General features: G+C 34.4%; 1 protein-coding gene across 4 annotated transcripts in view; it reads left to right on the top strand.

Annotated features, from left to right (window-relative positions):
- NELL2 (neural EGFL like 2) overlaps positions 1–16,803 on the top strand; it is a 449,663-nt gene that overhangs the window by 414,119 nt on the left and 18,741 nt on the right. For all 4 annotated transcript variants that reach the window (XM_074403164.1, XM_074403166.1, XM_039461605.2 and 1 more), the window contains exon 17: positions 8,500–8,640. In XM_074403164.1, coding sequence (XP_074259265.1) covers positions 8,500–8,640 — 141 coding nt within the window. The remainder of the gene's footprint in view (positions 1–8,499; positions 8,641–16,803) is intronic.

Here is a 16,803-nt window from a genome sequence, read left to right as displayed (position 1 = left end):
TCCAGGATGATTTTATCTTGAGTTTATTACCTAATTATATCTTCAGAGACCCTTTTTCTAAGTAAAGTCATATTCTGAGGTTCCAACTGGACATGACTTTTTAGGGGATACTATTCTTCTGCCTACTACAGATAGTTCTTAATGTACTAGTGGCATTTGGATATTCAAAGCCTTTAAAGCACTAAATGAAATCACTAAGAATTTGATAGCTACAAAAGAAAAGGTCTGAGGATAAATCCCTAGGGAATTAAAACTTTTAGAGATCGGGAAGATAATATCTGCAAAAGAAAAAAAAAAGGCTATCATATAGAGGTCAGTGAGGTACAAGGAAAACTAAGAGAGAGTGGTATATCCTTGCAAAGTGAAGAAAGTCTCGTAACAAGGAAGGAGTGATGTACTACTGATAGTTTTTTCTCTATCTCAATTTAGTCCTTTATTTTACTGCACTATATTATCAGTAAAATCTTTTTTAAATAGTGCATGGAACATAAAACTTCTAAGGAAGTACATGCCTAAAGCATCTTTATTCTGTATTCATAGGTATTTGACAATTATACTGAGTATAGACTTCTAGGTTTAAAATCATTGCTTCACTGTCTTTGGGCATATAGTGCTACAAGTAAGAAATGTGATACTAAACTGATTCTCATCCCTTTATGTGTAAGCCATTGTTTTCCTTCTGGGACATATTAAGATGTATGTTATTCTTGTTGTTGTGAAATTTGACAATCGTGTATTTAGATGTAGATCTCTGTTCCATTTATTTGTGAGGCAGCATTGTGTATGGGCAAGGGTATGACCTCTGTTATCTAAAATATCTGGGTTTAGATCTCGACTTTGCTCCCAAATAATTTTGTAAAAAATAATTAAACTCTCATTCAGTTCACTTCCCTTTAAAATAGGGATAGCAGCAATATTTCCTACCTCATGGTACTGCAGTCAGCATTAGGTGAGCAAATATAGGTAAATTATGCAAAGCATAGCTAACAACAGGTATTGGCTATCATATCATACAGCATATTTGGAGTATATTCAGTATATCATTAATAATTATTATTAATGATTAATAATAAGCTTTACCTGATTATCACATAAAGATCCTAGGCTTTGGCTTCTTTTGCTTTGTCTCTACCACTTCACTTATATTCTGTTTTCCAAGAAAAGACAAAAATGTATTGTGCTTTCTTCTATACTGCTATCATTTTTCTTTTTGTCTTTGTTGGCTTTTTATACTTTTCTTTGTTCCTCTAACATAATGTTTACAGGGTTGGAAGTAAAAAAGAGGAGATTTTAAAATGTTTTCAGTCTTTCACTTTAATCAGAGGTCTTAGGATACTCTTTTTGTTTAAAAGTACATATAATTAAATAGGTATATAAAAGTGTGTAAAATTAACACATCGTCTTCACCTATTGTGCTCCATCTAATGTTACAGTCTTTTGGCAAAAACATTTGAAGTATAATGAGGAAGTATCAGTTTACCATCATGTTATTTTTGTCTTAGTGTATGATTCCAAGCTGACATTCCTGCCTTTATTCCCCTCTCACCCTAGCAGAACTCAAGTGTGGCAGAGTGAGTATTCCTTGCAATTACGAACAGACCATTCATTTATCTATACATTCAGCATGTGTTTATGAATCTCTAACCATGTGTCCAGTTTTTTTCTGAGTGTTCAAGATATGGTATAAAATATAACATAATTTCTGGCCATTTGAAATTTACTCTGAGAGCTAAACATTAAATTAATATTTATAAAAATTATTTTCAAACTATGGTGATATGAAGGGAATTTTGGGGGTGAAGAAAATGCATTGTCTCTTGATTATGGTAGTAGCTACGTATCAAAACTTATGAAATTGTTAGTAATCTTCTTCCTGTATAAATTTTACCTCAAAAAAGTTTATTTTAAAAAGGTAAAGTAATAAAATATTTAGGAATAAGTTCAGGCAAAACATGCGCAATACAGAGATTCAGAAATCTGTAAAATATTAGGGAAACAGGAAATATATCATATGTATTGTTAAAAGATCGAATAATATGAAGACTTCAACTCTCCCAAAGTCAATATATAGAATTAATGCAGGCTTTCCCCTCCCCCATTTCTTTTGTTTGTTTTGTTTCGTTGGTGAGAAGTTCACTAACTAATAAATCTGAAATTTATTCGGAAAGACAAAAGGCCCAAATTAAAAACGCTTTTGAACAGGGGAGAAAAACGTAGGTAGGACTTTCTCCAAAATTGAAGTTATATTAATTAAGTCAGTGTAATATCTGTGCAAGTTTAGGCACAAATAGTATAGTTATAGATGCTGTCACAAGGATACAAAATACAAGGAAAATATGGGGGGAAATAGATACATCATTAAGTAATAGGAGATCTAATATAGTGTCTAGAGTCAAGGAAAGCTTCCCCAAGGAAACTAATTTTAGTATGGGACAGATAGACGAGAAGTAGTTAACTAAGGTGAGAGGATAAGAAAAAGAACGTTTTAATCAATAGGGAAAGCATATGCAGAGACTCTGTGAAGAAGAAAGAAATAATAAAATATTAAGACTCTAGTAACCAAAAGAAAAGTCAGATTGTCTCAATTTTCTTTCCTTTTCTGGTATATCCACCAGACATATGGAATGTGAACTTGGTCGACCTGACATCAACACAATGGATATGAGAGGGAGTTGTACACTGACCAAAGATAAGCATTTGAGAAAACATGCTTCTTTATTCTGTATCCACTTTTTCCCTAGTTGCACTCTTCTAAACCTTTTTCTTTGTGAAACGTAGCCTCATAATATTGTAAGATGGCCCCTAGTCTTACCCAGTCCCACTAGCCTGACACATAGCTGTTGCCCTGTTCTTCCCAAAGTACAGCTTAGATCACATCATTCTCCTGTTAATAACCGTTCAGTGGCTCGTGATTGTTCACAGAAGAAAAGACATTCTTTCACCTAAATCCATCTTACAAAACTATATTTTACTCTGTTTCTTTTCAAATAATTGAATGATCAATGCGATCATGCTTCGTAAACTCTGAAGGGTTATTTTGGAGATGGGCATGGAATTTGCATATATTAAAAACCTCTTATGAGTCAGTACTGCTTCTCCCATGAGGCCTTGTATGTTAACAGCAGACTATTAAGAGAGAAAGTATTATTCCTGGTTCAAAACCAGAAAACCCAGAGAGATTTAATAACATATTTAAAGTTACACAGCTAACAAGCCAAAGAGCTGCAGTTCATTTACTTTAAGTTTTCCATTTTTATTTACATATGTTATTATACTGTATTCTCAAAAAATTCATGAGAAAATGAGTCTTCTTATATGAAATTTTAGACAATATTTTATACCCAAATCTTGTACAGTCATTTAAAGTAATATAATGAGTTTGCATTCTTTGAGCATTCATGCCTAAATGTTGAAAGCAGACTTTGCAGAAGCTCAACAAAACACAACAGGAAATGACCTTGTGATTAAAAAAAATGTTTCAGATAATCTAGAAAGCAAATAACCCACATGTGGGTAATCAAGAGTTCATTAATTGTTTTGGAGATCTTTAATTGCCTACTGTTTATCAATATAATTTGACTACCAGTGCATGAGATGATCATATAAATAGAACAAGTGCCTATTTTTAAATGAGAAATGACATCATTTTTTATTAATGATAAATAGTATGAAAGAGAGTACTCTATGACAGTGTCATTAAAAAGTTTGCTTGTCTTGAAAAAGAGCTGGATTTGTTTTCCTTTTACATATAATATAAGAGCAGAAAATAATCAGTTTTCTTGTGAGTATTAAAGTAATAATTAGAGTCTATTTTAGGTATGAATTGTTCTACACATTTGTACATTTTTTTCTTAGTTATTTTATTGTAGAAATAACTATTACTATGCATGAGAAAGAGGGTGTTTATCACTCAGTGTCTCATTCTACAACTGCAGTCAATTTTACAAGGAAATAATTTGTCATTTTCTAAAATGACCCTTTAAATGCTGCTGGCAAAAGCCATTTTCAGTTGATTACCTCTGAAGCCAGTAGTCTGTGGCATTGTACAAAACAGCCAGTCTTGCACCACCATACCTGAGGGAGACAAAGACAAAGAAAACAAGACACTGATATATATGAGCTTGCTTTTTTGTTTTTGTTGTTTTTACATTTTCCTTTCATGTTTTTTGTTGGTGGTGGTGGTGGTCGTGGCGGCGGCGGTGGTGGTGGTTTTTTTTTTTTAATGATTGCCTCAAAACATGTGTGCTAGGAAATCTACCCTCAGCACTGCCTTTCATTTTTATTATCTAAGTCACTTCTGATCCCCAGAGTTTGAGTGCTATTCATGACTGTTTTTGGATGGCTAAACATCTTTTGCATTTTAGATTCTCTATGCTTTTGGACAGCACTTTAATACTATTGCTAGCTGACTGTTCTAATGTGATTACTGAAAATGTTCTAAGGAACTAGTTCCTTTCTAAGACAGAATATGTAATTAAATTATAAAATTCATGAAATTTACTCTTAGTTTTCTACATAATATATCTACAGAGTAAAAAATTAAGGTCTTTATGTTTAAAACTAAGTCATTTAAGTTTATACAGCATGTAGTAATTTTTTGAATACATTTATTTAGTTTGAAAAATAATGTGTTCAAACTTTGAAGTTCTTATACTGAGTAAAATAATAACATTTTTTTTTTTTGCAGGTCTGCTGTTTTCTGTGTATCTGACTCGGTTAGAGAATGTGAAGTTAGATTTTAACTAACCTAAAGAAAGTACCCAATAAATAAATTATTTGAACTTTTTTTTTACTGCCTTGTGTTATTATAAAATATATGAAGCACAATATGAGCACACTTGAAAATGTGTGCATTTATGTTGTAATTCATGTTAACGTCCTCATTTGTATATAGACAAAATATACTTAATTCATAAATTGTGGATCAGATTTCAATTCTTTATTTACTAAGTATTTACTGAGTGAATAAAGATATGCATACCATTAAGTTGCTTACAGATGAGACTGTTTTATTAGATCTTTTGCTTTAATTAGAGTCGTGAGCCAAAAAAACATGTCTTCTAGTGGAAAGTATATACTCTGTCAATTCAAGCACATTTTCATTGTCTACTGACTAACCAAAGTAGAAAAATTTGCATAAACAAATCAAAATCAGCAGGAACATAGAAGCATAAAATGAAGTTATATATATTATCTGGCTAGTTTTTTCCCTATTCTAAATGGTAGAAAGTATATAATCCTGATTTATGACATAGGTATCTTTTATAAATTCAGAAATATTTTAGATTAATTAAGGCATTGCATTTCACAAGGAATTACTCAGCAAATCTCTTTGAAATGTGAAAAATTACTTCATGCTATATATTGCTATTTTCAAAACTTCATTGTTTTTTGTTATATTTATATACATTTATACTAATATTTACTTAATATTGTTTCTGTAATTATCATTTTTAAATTTTAGACAGTTTTATTACTCTAAGTCTCACTTGCTACAATTGGAAATAATTTTGAAAAATAAATATATGCCCATTAAAATAAAATACCTCCCCATTATCACCTGCATAACATATCACTGGTGGCAGATAAATTACATTCTTGAAAATACTACCTATATGATTGTAAATTTGGATTTTCATAAATTTAATCTTATTAAAGCACAATTTAAATAGATGATAAACTATCTGAGGGCAGAAGTTGCCTCTGTCTTGTTTATCCTTGTTTCCCAGCACTTAGTTCTTGGCACATAAAATGCATTCAATAAATATTGAATATGTAAATTAATGCACGAAACTTACACAGATAGTCCCTGACCTGAAATAGTTTAACTTATGAGTTTTTAAATTGTGATAGATTGCTCAGAGTATTAAATGCAATTTCAACTTATGATATTTTTGGCTTACAGTAGGTTTATTGGAAGATACCCCATCGAAAGTGGAGGACCAGCCATATTTACCTATTCATCCTCTATAATACTACCTCACAGTAATAATTAAATAAGATAATGCCCAAAGCATATATGAAAATACATTATGGGCAGGCACATGCTTGTATTCCCAGTCTTCAAAACACTAAGTACTATAACACATAGGATTTCTATTACATTGTGTGGAGTATATTTATAGATCAAGGAAGTTTACCATAATGTAAATAAGAAGAAATGGGTATGAGGCAGTATAGAAGTGGGCCTGCTAAAGGAGTGACAAGAGAGAAATGAAGTGAGAAATAACAGTTGAGTAACAGTATCTATACCATAGAAATTGAGATAACTTAACAATTATGTCAGGTAGGAAGAAAGAACTAAACTGAAGGCTAAATATAGATGGGAAGGTTGCTTCAGTGGAGAAAGCTCAGTTCTGTTAATAGTTACTTCCAAATCATCAGCCCTAATGACCAAATTCTTCTAAAACAAATGACTCTAACCGTCCCCCTTATGACTTTCTTCCAATAAAACTTCTAAAGCTTAAATTCCACCTGTTTTCTTTTGTCCATGCATTTAGGAAATGACATAATCAATTTTCTGCATCATCTGGGTTAGAAGAAAAGACCATATAAAACTGAAATGAGCATAACATTCTGGACCTATTTATAATCAGAGGTTCATCAGTTAGGGAAGCCCCTGAAGTACAAATAAACTGTTTCGCAAAACCTATGAAGCCTTAGTAAATGGAAGCAATCCATGTCAGCTATGTGTCAGGAAGTCAATGGTTATCTGATTTGGTTATTCACAATTATTTTGACAGTAGGAATTACTGCCAATAGTAACTGATTCTAAAGAAGAGGCACCACAGAGGCAGAATAATTCATAGTTCAGAAATAATGCTAAAATATTACAGTGATATAAAATGTTAATTTTTTGACCTATTACCTAATACTCTAAGAGAATGGTTTGGATACTGTTTTGCTGAAGGGACACTTAACCTGTCAAGAAATAAATAAGTGATGGCTGCTTTCTCTGCTCATTTTTTTACTTAAGTATACATTTGTTCATTAATTTATCTCTTTCAACATGAAGTTCTGAAAAGAGGACATTTTAAAATAAAATGAAAGGAATATATGCTTCCAGGAATTTGGAGGAAGATGAGACTGAAATAGGACAGAAGTAGATTCTGTCATCTTAAGTCGACTGTCTGGAGGGGAAAGGTCTCCAAAAAGCATCTTGCTTTACTTTCAGTTTGAAGGATGTCTTTGTGTCTGGTCACAGAAGCAGGGAATATTATTCAGGTGTCAGAAGCATTATAAGAAAGAATCATTCTGCCATGTCAGATTGGAACCTTCAGCTATGGCATGTGGCTATCAAGATGGGACTGGGAGACATGTGAATATTTTTGGCAGCCACAATGATTCAGCACCACTGGATCATATAGCAGAGTCTAAATTAAGCCAAAAGATCCAGAAAACCAGGAGCTAATGAGAAGGAGACACTTTCTAAGGCAACTTCAGGGATTACTTTTCCTCCTGTGAGCAAAGGAAGGTACTTAGATGGTGTCGGATGTTCTCAAAATTCAGTAGCCCAAAGAGAATAAAGGGCTCTCAACATTTGGAAATAGTAATAAGCACCTGGTGGAAATATCCAAGACTCAAGGTCAATAGCTCTCTTTGTATAGTGGGTCCATGGTGATCTACTTCTATGAGGGAGCAACACTTGAACATCAGGGAACTGTGAACTCTCAGGTGACTTTGGTTAAATGCCATATTTTATTTTTGTCTCCATTTTTTCCCCACATGTTCATATACTATCCATATGGCAGGATTTTTTTAAAAGATTGAATGAAGTAGTACATGTGAAACACAGTAGAAAGTGACATAAATAATATGTGTACTTGAAAATGTGAAGCATGTTGATGCATGAATACTATTGTCATATATATTGGAGATAAGTGGTGTATTAAGTAGTGTATCAACTAAAGTTGATTTCTTTCTCGTACCATAAGTCCATCCCAGGTAGGTAAGGAATGTGCCCCAAGTAATTTCCCACAGGAACTTAGTTAGTCTTTAGAGCCTCTGGAAATGATCAGTGATTGTGATAGGGAAAGGGTATATGTGAATCACATACTGAATCTTAAAGGCTCTGCATAGAAGTGACACTTATCACTCCCTAATTGGCTTAATTGACACTTCATCTATCACATAGCCACACCTACCTTGAAGGGCCTGGAGAACCATAATTCTAGCTTGTGTCTAGAAGAGCTAAAAATATTTGGTGAGCAGCACTAATGACCATCACATATGGATTCCTTTCATTTTCTACAGTTGAATGCCTTTTGCATCAAAGAAGCCTTCTAGATGTTTCTGCTGTTACTAATAACAGTGGATTATTTCTGTATAGCTTTTAATAAACAAGTGGACTTTCTGAACTTTATATATTCCCTGTTTCAAGGATTTGCTGGCATTAAAAATTTTAGTAGGCTTGTAGCAGATTATTCCAGTTTCTTTAAAAGAAAAGAAATAATTTTATAAAATCCCTCTTTTTTTTTTTTTTTTTTTTTTTTTTGCCAGACATTGATGAATGCTCTGATGGCTTTGTTCAATGTGACAGTCGTGCTAACTGCATTAACCTGCCTGGATGGTACCACTGTGAGTGCAGAGATGGCTACCATGACAATGGGATGTTTTCACCAAGTGGAGAATCGTGTGAAGGTCAGTACATGAACACCTAGAATTTAAGAACTTCTCTTAAACTTGAGGACTATGTCATAAACTATAAATAGAAGACATTGTGCTAATGTTATTAGTGTTTTTACTATATGTTTACAACGGTGATTGGAAATAAGTTAAAATCAAACTTTTTCTTGCTCATTATGGTAATTAATGCTATTTTTAGATAATTAAAGTTTGTGACACTAACCCAGTTCCCTATGGATTCTTGCAACTGCTAAATGGTGTTTTTAGAATTAAAAAAAACATATAGTATCACATAAGTTTTTTAAAATGAAAGCATGCAAACGCCTGATCCAAAAACAGGAAGCAAAAATACATTAGAAAAGCAAGACAGAGGGAAGATGGGGATAGAGGAAATACCATGATGATGTAGCCAGGGATAATATACACAATGCATGCTACTCACGGCTATTCCTAACATATCACTTGCCTGGAAAAGTAAGAGATGTTTAGTGAGTGTTGAATGTTAGATACATAAGTTATGGTCCTTGCTTCCAATAAGTCATCAATCTAAGAGAAGTAGAAAATTCAATCAGATTATATTCAGTTAGTAACCATTAATTTTGAATTATATTCAGCATAGTGATAAATCTGCTCCTCTGTAGCCTTTATGGAGGGGCCTGATTTTTAGAAACCAGGTAGACAGAGCAAGCTGAGCCCAGTGAATAATTGCTAGGGAAGCTCCCCGCATGGAAAGGATTTGCCATCAGAAGTCTCGGCATAGGAATGGAAAACAAAACAAAACTTGAGAACTCATGATTTTCTACTTTTGTGTTTACACCTCCATAGAGCCTGAAAGGATAATGGGGTTAAGATGACACAGTCAATGAAAGCTTTTGACAATCCAGCCTAAAGATACTTGACACTTAAATGATAACATGGTTTTTATCCTTGTACCTCAAAGGATTTTCACAAACAGGCAAGTGATACAGTCTTGGGTGACAGATGCCAAGGCTTCTAGCCTGTTTGGCCAGCAGCAGACAAACTCTGGAGCTTGAGCAGAGTATTCATCGGGTTTTCCACCTAGGAATGCGAATGCTGTTGCCTTACCAGGGGCTAAAACCTGGCATTTGCCAGTCACCACTTAAATATGGTCTGGGGGCTTTATCTTGCACTGCTGAGTGTTCCAGAGTGAACATTTCCAGCCCTGGAATGAATGCCAGGAACCACAGATTATAGTTTTAAGACAGATCAGACAGTGGAATTTTTTCCTTCCCTAATAAGCTACTTTGTATTTTATATAATTTAATTGAGATCATATTTTTTAAAATTATGCACATAAAGAATAAATATAAGCTGATCATAAATAATGCAAATCATACAAAAATGTGTATATGGATTAAAGCTGAATATGCATCTTCATTTCACCCCTTCCCTTTCCCCATCCTTTCCACTTATCCTCTAGGGGTTACCTATTTTTAATTTGGGATCGCATCCTTGCACACTTTTTTCTGTGCATTTGGATGTGAGTAGAAAAATACACATACCTCTGTTGACTGTCTTACACTGAATTTGTAACTAAGCTTACTATCTTTTAAATTTATGATCACAAATCTCTAGTGGGTTGTATTAGTTATCTGTTGATGCCTAACTAATTATTCCCAAAATTTAACAGCTAAAAACAGCAAACATTGTCTCACACTTTCTGTGGGTCAGGGATTTGTGCACAGCTTATCTGGGTGGCTCAGGCCCGTCACAATACTGCAGTCAAGCTGCTGGCCAGGGCTTGTCTGTGGTGGTAGTGGGGAAAATGGGAATCTGTTTCCAAAGTCATTCATTGGCTATTGGCAGATCTCATTCCCCTAATACATGGGCCACTCCTCAAGATGGGGGAGCTTGCTTCCTCTAAAGCAAGCAATCCAAGAGCAGATGCCCAGTATGGAAGCCATAGTCTTTCTATAACTTCATGTCAGATGTGACATTCCATCACTTTTCACAGTTTGCATTTGTTAGCAACAAGTCAATAAGTCCATCCCACATTCAAGGGAAGGGGATTACACAAGGGCTTGAATACTTAGTGGTAAGAATCATTGGAGCCATCTCAGAAGCTACCTAGTGAGGGCCATCAACACTGTCCAGCATTCATACTTCATTTCTTTGGTTATATTCCCTTCCAACTTTCCAATTAACAGCCACTTCACAACTTCTTAAGACTCTTCAGACTTTGGATACTGCTTTTCTCTTCGTTCTCTGTCAGTGGCCTGCCTGTTTAATGGAGAACATGAAATAGTCAAAAGAAATCTGCTTCATTTTCCACCATGACCCATACTAGCTCATTTACTTATTTCTGTTTCTATTATTTCTTTATTTCTCACTTATTTCTATATGCCTGCTGCTTTTTCTCCCTCCTCTTTTGTTGGAGGAAGTGGCCCTACTCCTATCGAAAATCAAACCCATCATTGTATCTTGCATCTCATCCTCTCTCACCTATTGAAGGTCTCTGTCCTTCTAATATTCACTTTCTCTTCTATATCACTGTCTTTTTCTACCACGTCATTCCCATCAGTGTTCAGAGTCTAGAATAGCAGCCATCTTTGAAAACAAACAAAAAGTGACTTCCCTTAACATCACTTGACTCAACAGACATATCTCCCAGTTTTCTGCCCCCCTTTAAAACAAAATTCCTCGAAAACATGTTCAGTATTTGTTACCTCTGTCTTCTTCCTTCCAGTGACACTTTAGTCCCACTGTTCCAGCTGATAATTTTCTTTCAAGATGATTAACAGTTTCCATTTTTCCAAATTAACTGCTCAATCACTATCTGCTTGATCGACCACTCAAGCATTTGATTCAGTTGATCATTCCTTTTTCTACAAACACAATTTTCTTCACTTGCTTCAGAGATACCACTCTCTTCTGGTTTTTCCCCTTTCTCCTACAGGCCTTTTCTTTCATTCTCTCAAATACCCCAGGGCTCAGGCCTTGTCCGTATTTTCTGTCCATTCTCAAACCCTAAATCAACCAGTTTCATGGCTTAAAATGCCATCTGCATATCCCTAATTCACACCTTTGCCCTCGCTGCAGATTCTACATCTAGTGGCCTACTAGGTAGCTCAACTTGGACTTCTAATAGATAACTCAGATCTAATATGTTGAAAACAGAACTATTAATTTACTCTGTAAGTCCTACAGGTCCCTAAACATAGTTGCCCAGAGCTACATCTTAGAGTCGTTTCTTTTCTTCTTTTCCTCATACCTCACATTCCATACATTAACAAATCTCACAGTTTCAACTTTCAAAATATATTCCCAGTTTGAACTCTCTCACCACCTCTGTTGTTAACGTCTTAATCTAAGCTGTTACTGCCTTTTGCCTGAACCACTATAGCAGCCTCCAAACTGGTCTTCCTGCCTCCACACCCGACTCCTCTAGTCTTTTTTCTATATCACTCGGAGTGATTCTTCTAAAACTGAAGTTAGATCATGTTACTCCTCTGTTCACACCCCTGGAGCCTCTCCAACTCTCCCAAAGCAATATGAAAACGCTGACTGTGGTTGACAAGGGCTCACATGATATGCATCCTTGGCTTTCTTACCATTTCTCAAATATGTGAAACAGATTTCTTTGCATGTACTGTGCCTTATATGGAATTTCCTTTCCCTAGATCTTTGCGTGGTTCTTCTTTCATTTAATTCAAATTTCTTTTCAAATGGTTTCTCTTGGACTGCCAATTTAAAATTGTCTTCTACCTCTGACACTCTATTCACTTAATCTGCTGCATGTTTCTTGATAGAAATTATAAATTCACCTGAAATTGTAGTATATATTTATGTGTTTGCTTGGTTACTATCTGCTTTAGAATGTAAGCTTCGAAGATCATAGTTTGTGTTTTCTTGTCAGCTACCATATCTCCAATGCCTAGAACAGTGTCTGGCACATAGTAGATGATACATTTATTTGTCCAGTGAAAAGACTGAGATAAATAATGGATAACTAATCTCTTAATTGGAAATGCATTAGGCAAATAATCTATGTTAGAATGTAGATATTAGTATGACATATAGTGAATATATATATATACATATAGTTAAAAGTAGATATATAATAATGATCAGGATAAAATATCATTAATATATTCACGAATGTTCAGCCCAGAATGTAACAAGGACAATTAAATTAAACATCCAAATAACACATTATAAATATGAAAACAGCAAAGTAGAGAATTCACCTGCATAGAAAAGGCTTTTCAAGGAAACCCACAAATATAAGAGCAGTGAAAACCCTTATTTAAACAACAACAAAAGAAACACTATTCTGGAAAGATGATTCTACCGTTATCTAACAATAAAATTTATAAAGATTATCAGAAAAACCTGCTACTGTGTCAGAGGACAACATGCTCTGAAGAGTTCTTTTAAAAGAACACTTCTAAACAACTCCCCATTTACTATAATTTTCGTGATTTATAGAATTGCAATATTAGTATTTAGAAGGATTCCGTTTTAAGAATATGATTATATCCCAGAAGGTGCTATTTTTCTGTTGCTGGGGGAAAAAAGAGACAAAGCCCCAGTGGGAGCTTTACACTTAGTTACTCTGAAGTCTCAGACTCACACGTGAAGGCGGGAATGAATAACTTCACTGTGTCACTACTTTTTACGCTACAGTTGTGTGATCTCCAACATATATGTTTATAAGCTGCTTTCATACAAACTGTTTGCTGTTTTGCTTATCCATTTATCTCAGAGGTTTAGACATATCATCCTGAGGCAACAGGCCAGAGTCCCATTTTCATTATCTATGCCCCATTTCCACTGTGCCGAAAATTTGGTCTCTCTTTAGGCTGCAGTCCAGTATCCTTTTTTCATGTAAATATCTGATTTTTATGCCCACATTTCCCATTATTGCTTTAATTTCTGGACAATCTTTAAGTTTGGTGAAGTTTTTTGAACTTTGGATATCAAAAAATGAAATTTACATAATAGTATTTTAAATATTTTGTTCAAGCCTAATGCTGTGATTGAGAAAAGCATTTGATTTTCTGAAAAAGATATAAATGCCATGCTGTGAAGGAACAAAGAGAAATTATTTTCTCTTTGGCATCAACGAAAGCTTCTCAGAGTACCTAGTATTTGCTTTAGGACTTTGATAATTATGATGAGATTATTGCCAAGTCAAGATACAGAAAATGAGTGCAAACAGGAGGTGGCTCTAACTACGTTACTACAAAGCTTGAACTTGTGTATGAAGGACTTTTTTGGAGAAAGGGAATGATGAAATTATCTACGTTAAATCCACATTTTGGCCCAAACCTATTTTCTGAGCCTCAGACACACATATCCAACTACTTGCTGAAAAGCTTGGCTCAGAAGCCCAGAGAAAGTGCAATTTAACCAGTCCTAAACTGAACACGTTTGCCTTCATCCCTGCCACCTTTTCTGCTTTCCAGCAAAATGTTGTTCTTCCTTCCACAAATAGCATCAACCACATTTTTCAAACCAGAAATCTAAACATTTTTCTTGATTTCTCTTTTTTTCTAATCTTCAAAGCCAACAAATCATTATGTCTTCAAAGCCAACAAATCACTGTATTGTGTTGATTCTCTTTGTTGTCTCTTTCTATGCATCCCCACTGCTATATCTCAGTGTAGGATAGTACTTAAGAGCATAGCCTTAGAGCCTGACTGCTTCCGTTCCCATCTGGGCCTACTGGCTGTGTGACTGTGTCACCTTGGGCAAGTTATGTAAGAGTATTATGTCTTGATTTCCTGATTTATGAAATGAGAATAATAATTTAATTATATCGTCAAGGATTGTTCAAAAGATTAAATAAATCATTATATGAAAGTACTCAGAGTCTGGTGCATACCAACCACTACGAGACTCTGCTTTTATTGTATGATCATCTTTTGCCTGGACTATGGAAACAGTCTATTGACCAGTCTCCTGGCTCCAAATTCTAATCCATTCAAATCTCTTTTCCAAAATGAAGCCAAACGAACCTGTCTAGAATGAAAATCAAATTGTGATTGTTTTTTGCGTTTCTCTAAAATGACATTTTATTGCCTTTATGAAAAAGTTCAAATTTCTTAACATGACCTTTACCTAGGCCCTGAGTACCTCTTCAGCTACATGCTGCCTACTCTGCTGTCTCACTAGACATTCCAGTCATACCAGCATTTCTGTTTCTCCAGCACATCTTGATAGCTCTAAACATTGGGCCTTCAAGCACATTCCTTCCTCAAAAACACTCTAGACCACTCTTTAGCTACTCTTTGCATGGCTAAATATTAATAATAGTATAATTTCCATACTTAGAAAATGTATAGACAGAAGAAAGATCCAGAAAGAGATACCAGTGTGATGGGAAGAAGTAGGGAAAATTTACCAAGGAGAGGGAGTAAGTTGTGTCAAATGCTCTGTTTGACCAAGTTACATGAGAACTGACACTTGACCAATGGATTTAGCACATTATTTCTTCAATAATCACCCACTAAAGGAGTTATCAATATTTTTAAAGTTGGAATTTGTATATATCATGCTAGATTTTTCAAAGCAGAATACACACCTTGTTTAGATATTTAATTTGGGAATCCTGTTATAACCAAACTATGTGTAAGAGTAGATTCCAAAATTCTATACCACCAGTTAATTGGGAAAAGTTTCTGCATTGTCAGAGCCAGTGTAAATGATAAGCAGAAAAGGCAAGCTGAGTTCAAACTAACTCAGACTCCTTGGACAGCAAGAGGTCATAATTAGTCCATTATGATGCATCTGCCTACACGTTTTTCCAGGTATAACAAGTACATGCCAAGCATTGTTATTAGCAACTTTTTACTCTCTTTCTTTATTATAGATGTGTTTTATTTAAGTATACATATTCTTCTTGTGCCTGGACATCTCTTCTGTGTCTCTTGCAGCAACCCCATAGAATGTTTCTGCGTATAAGAAAAATAAGCATTATCTGATAGGGCAACTTTTATTTTAAAGTGTCAAGCAATATAAAATGATTGGAAAAATTCAGCCCTTGCCATTCTTGGAATGATATCCTCATAGTAGACAGTAAAAAGGCTATGTAGTAAGGGTGTTTGTAGAGCTTGTTATCAAAGAGACCAAATAACTATGGATTTTTTTTGTTTTTCTGGCTAATTATAATTCTTAATTCTAGAAATATTTAATAGGATCAATTCATAAATGTACCATGTTATTCTGAATAGACCAAATATATAAATAACTAATAAAATTAAATTTTTATTACAAAGAAAAAAATTTCTCTGATCTGAAAAAATACACATTGACCATAGTACTTAATTTTTAAAAAATATATTCTCATGCTGGCTAAGAATTTTCCTTCTGTTCATAGTCTGCAACAATAAGTAGTATTATCCTTGACAAATCAAGCTTAATAAAGCTCTATAATTACATTTTCAACTATTGACCTAATTCATTAGTTTTGTCAAACTGGGAACTAATAAAAATCAAAGTAAATAGAGAGAAAATATGTCCTGTGACTTATTTTCAGGAATATATATGTGGCAGAATTTAAGTATATAAAAAGTTTAAAATTGCCAAGATATTATTTTAACTAGTCCAAGTCTTCAGTTAATGTGGAAGTCAAATCATTTGATAAAGATATTTCCTAAGCTTTATTTTTAAAATCTTCTAAGAGAATCAGTATGCAGCACCCTAGTTAAAAGCTATACGTTCTGTCTTGTCCCTAACCCACTTCTGCCATGATTTAATTCTTTCTTTCTTGACCTTTACTCAGAGGAAACTGATGAAATGGAAAATAACTGCTTATTGCCACTCATACCACATCTCTGAAATGTATTTTGGCTTGTGACCTTTAAATTATGGGGGTAAATAAAAATGAATCCCATCTCCTCTTATGGACCTGATCTGTGGGTCAAGATATGTTTGCTTTTCATCTGTGTGAAAATGCTTTAAGCTGTGACAGTCATGAAATAGGTGAGGCCAGGTGAAATATGGGCAGCTGCCAATTGAGTCAGGCAGGGGACAAAATGATAATCTGAAATGGAAAAGTTAAGAAGTAGTGGATTCTTTGTGAGAGAGATGGTGATTGCTGATGATTATTTGCCCTTCTATGGTTGAAAGGCAAGGTCTAAGGACAGTATGAAAATGCCTGGAATGCAAGGGAAGATAACGTAGGCAGAACAATGGAAAGAGCTTCATGGAGTA

This window comes from Saimiri boliviensis, chromosome 7 (genome assembly GCF_048565385.1).
Source record: "Saimiri boliviensis isolate mSaiBol1 chromosome 7, mSaiBol1.pri, whole genome shotgun sequence".
In the NCBI taxonomy this organism is placed as follows: Eukaryota; Metazoa; Chordata; class Mammalia; order Primates; family Cebidae; genus Saimiri; species Saimiri boliviensis.
The sequence above is the reverse complement of the archived record's forward strand: the minus strand, read 5'-3'. Positions and strand labels throughout refer to the sequence as shown.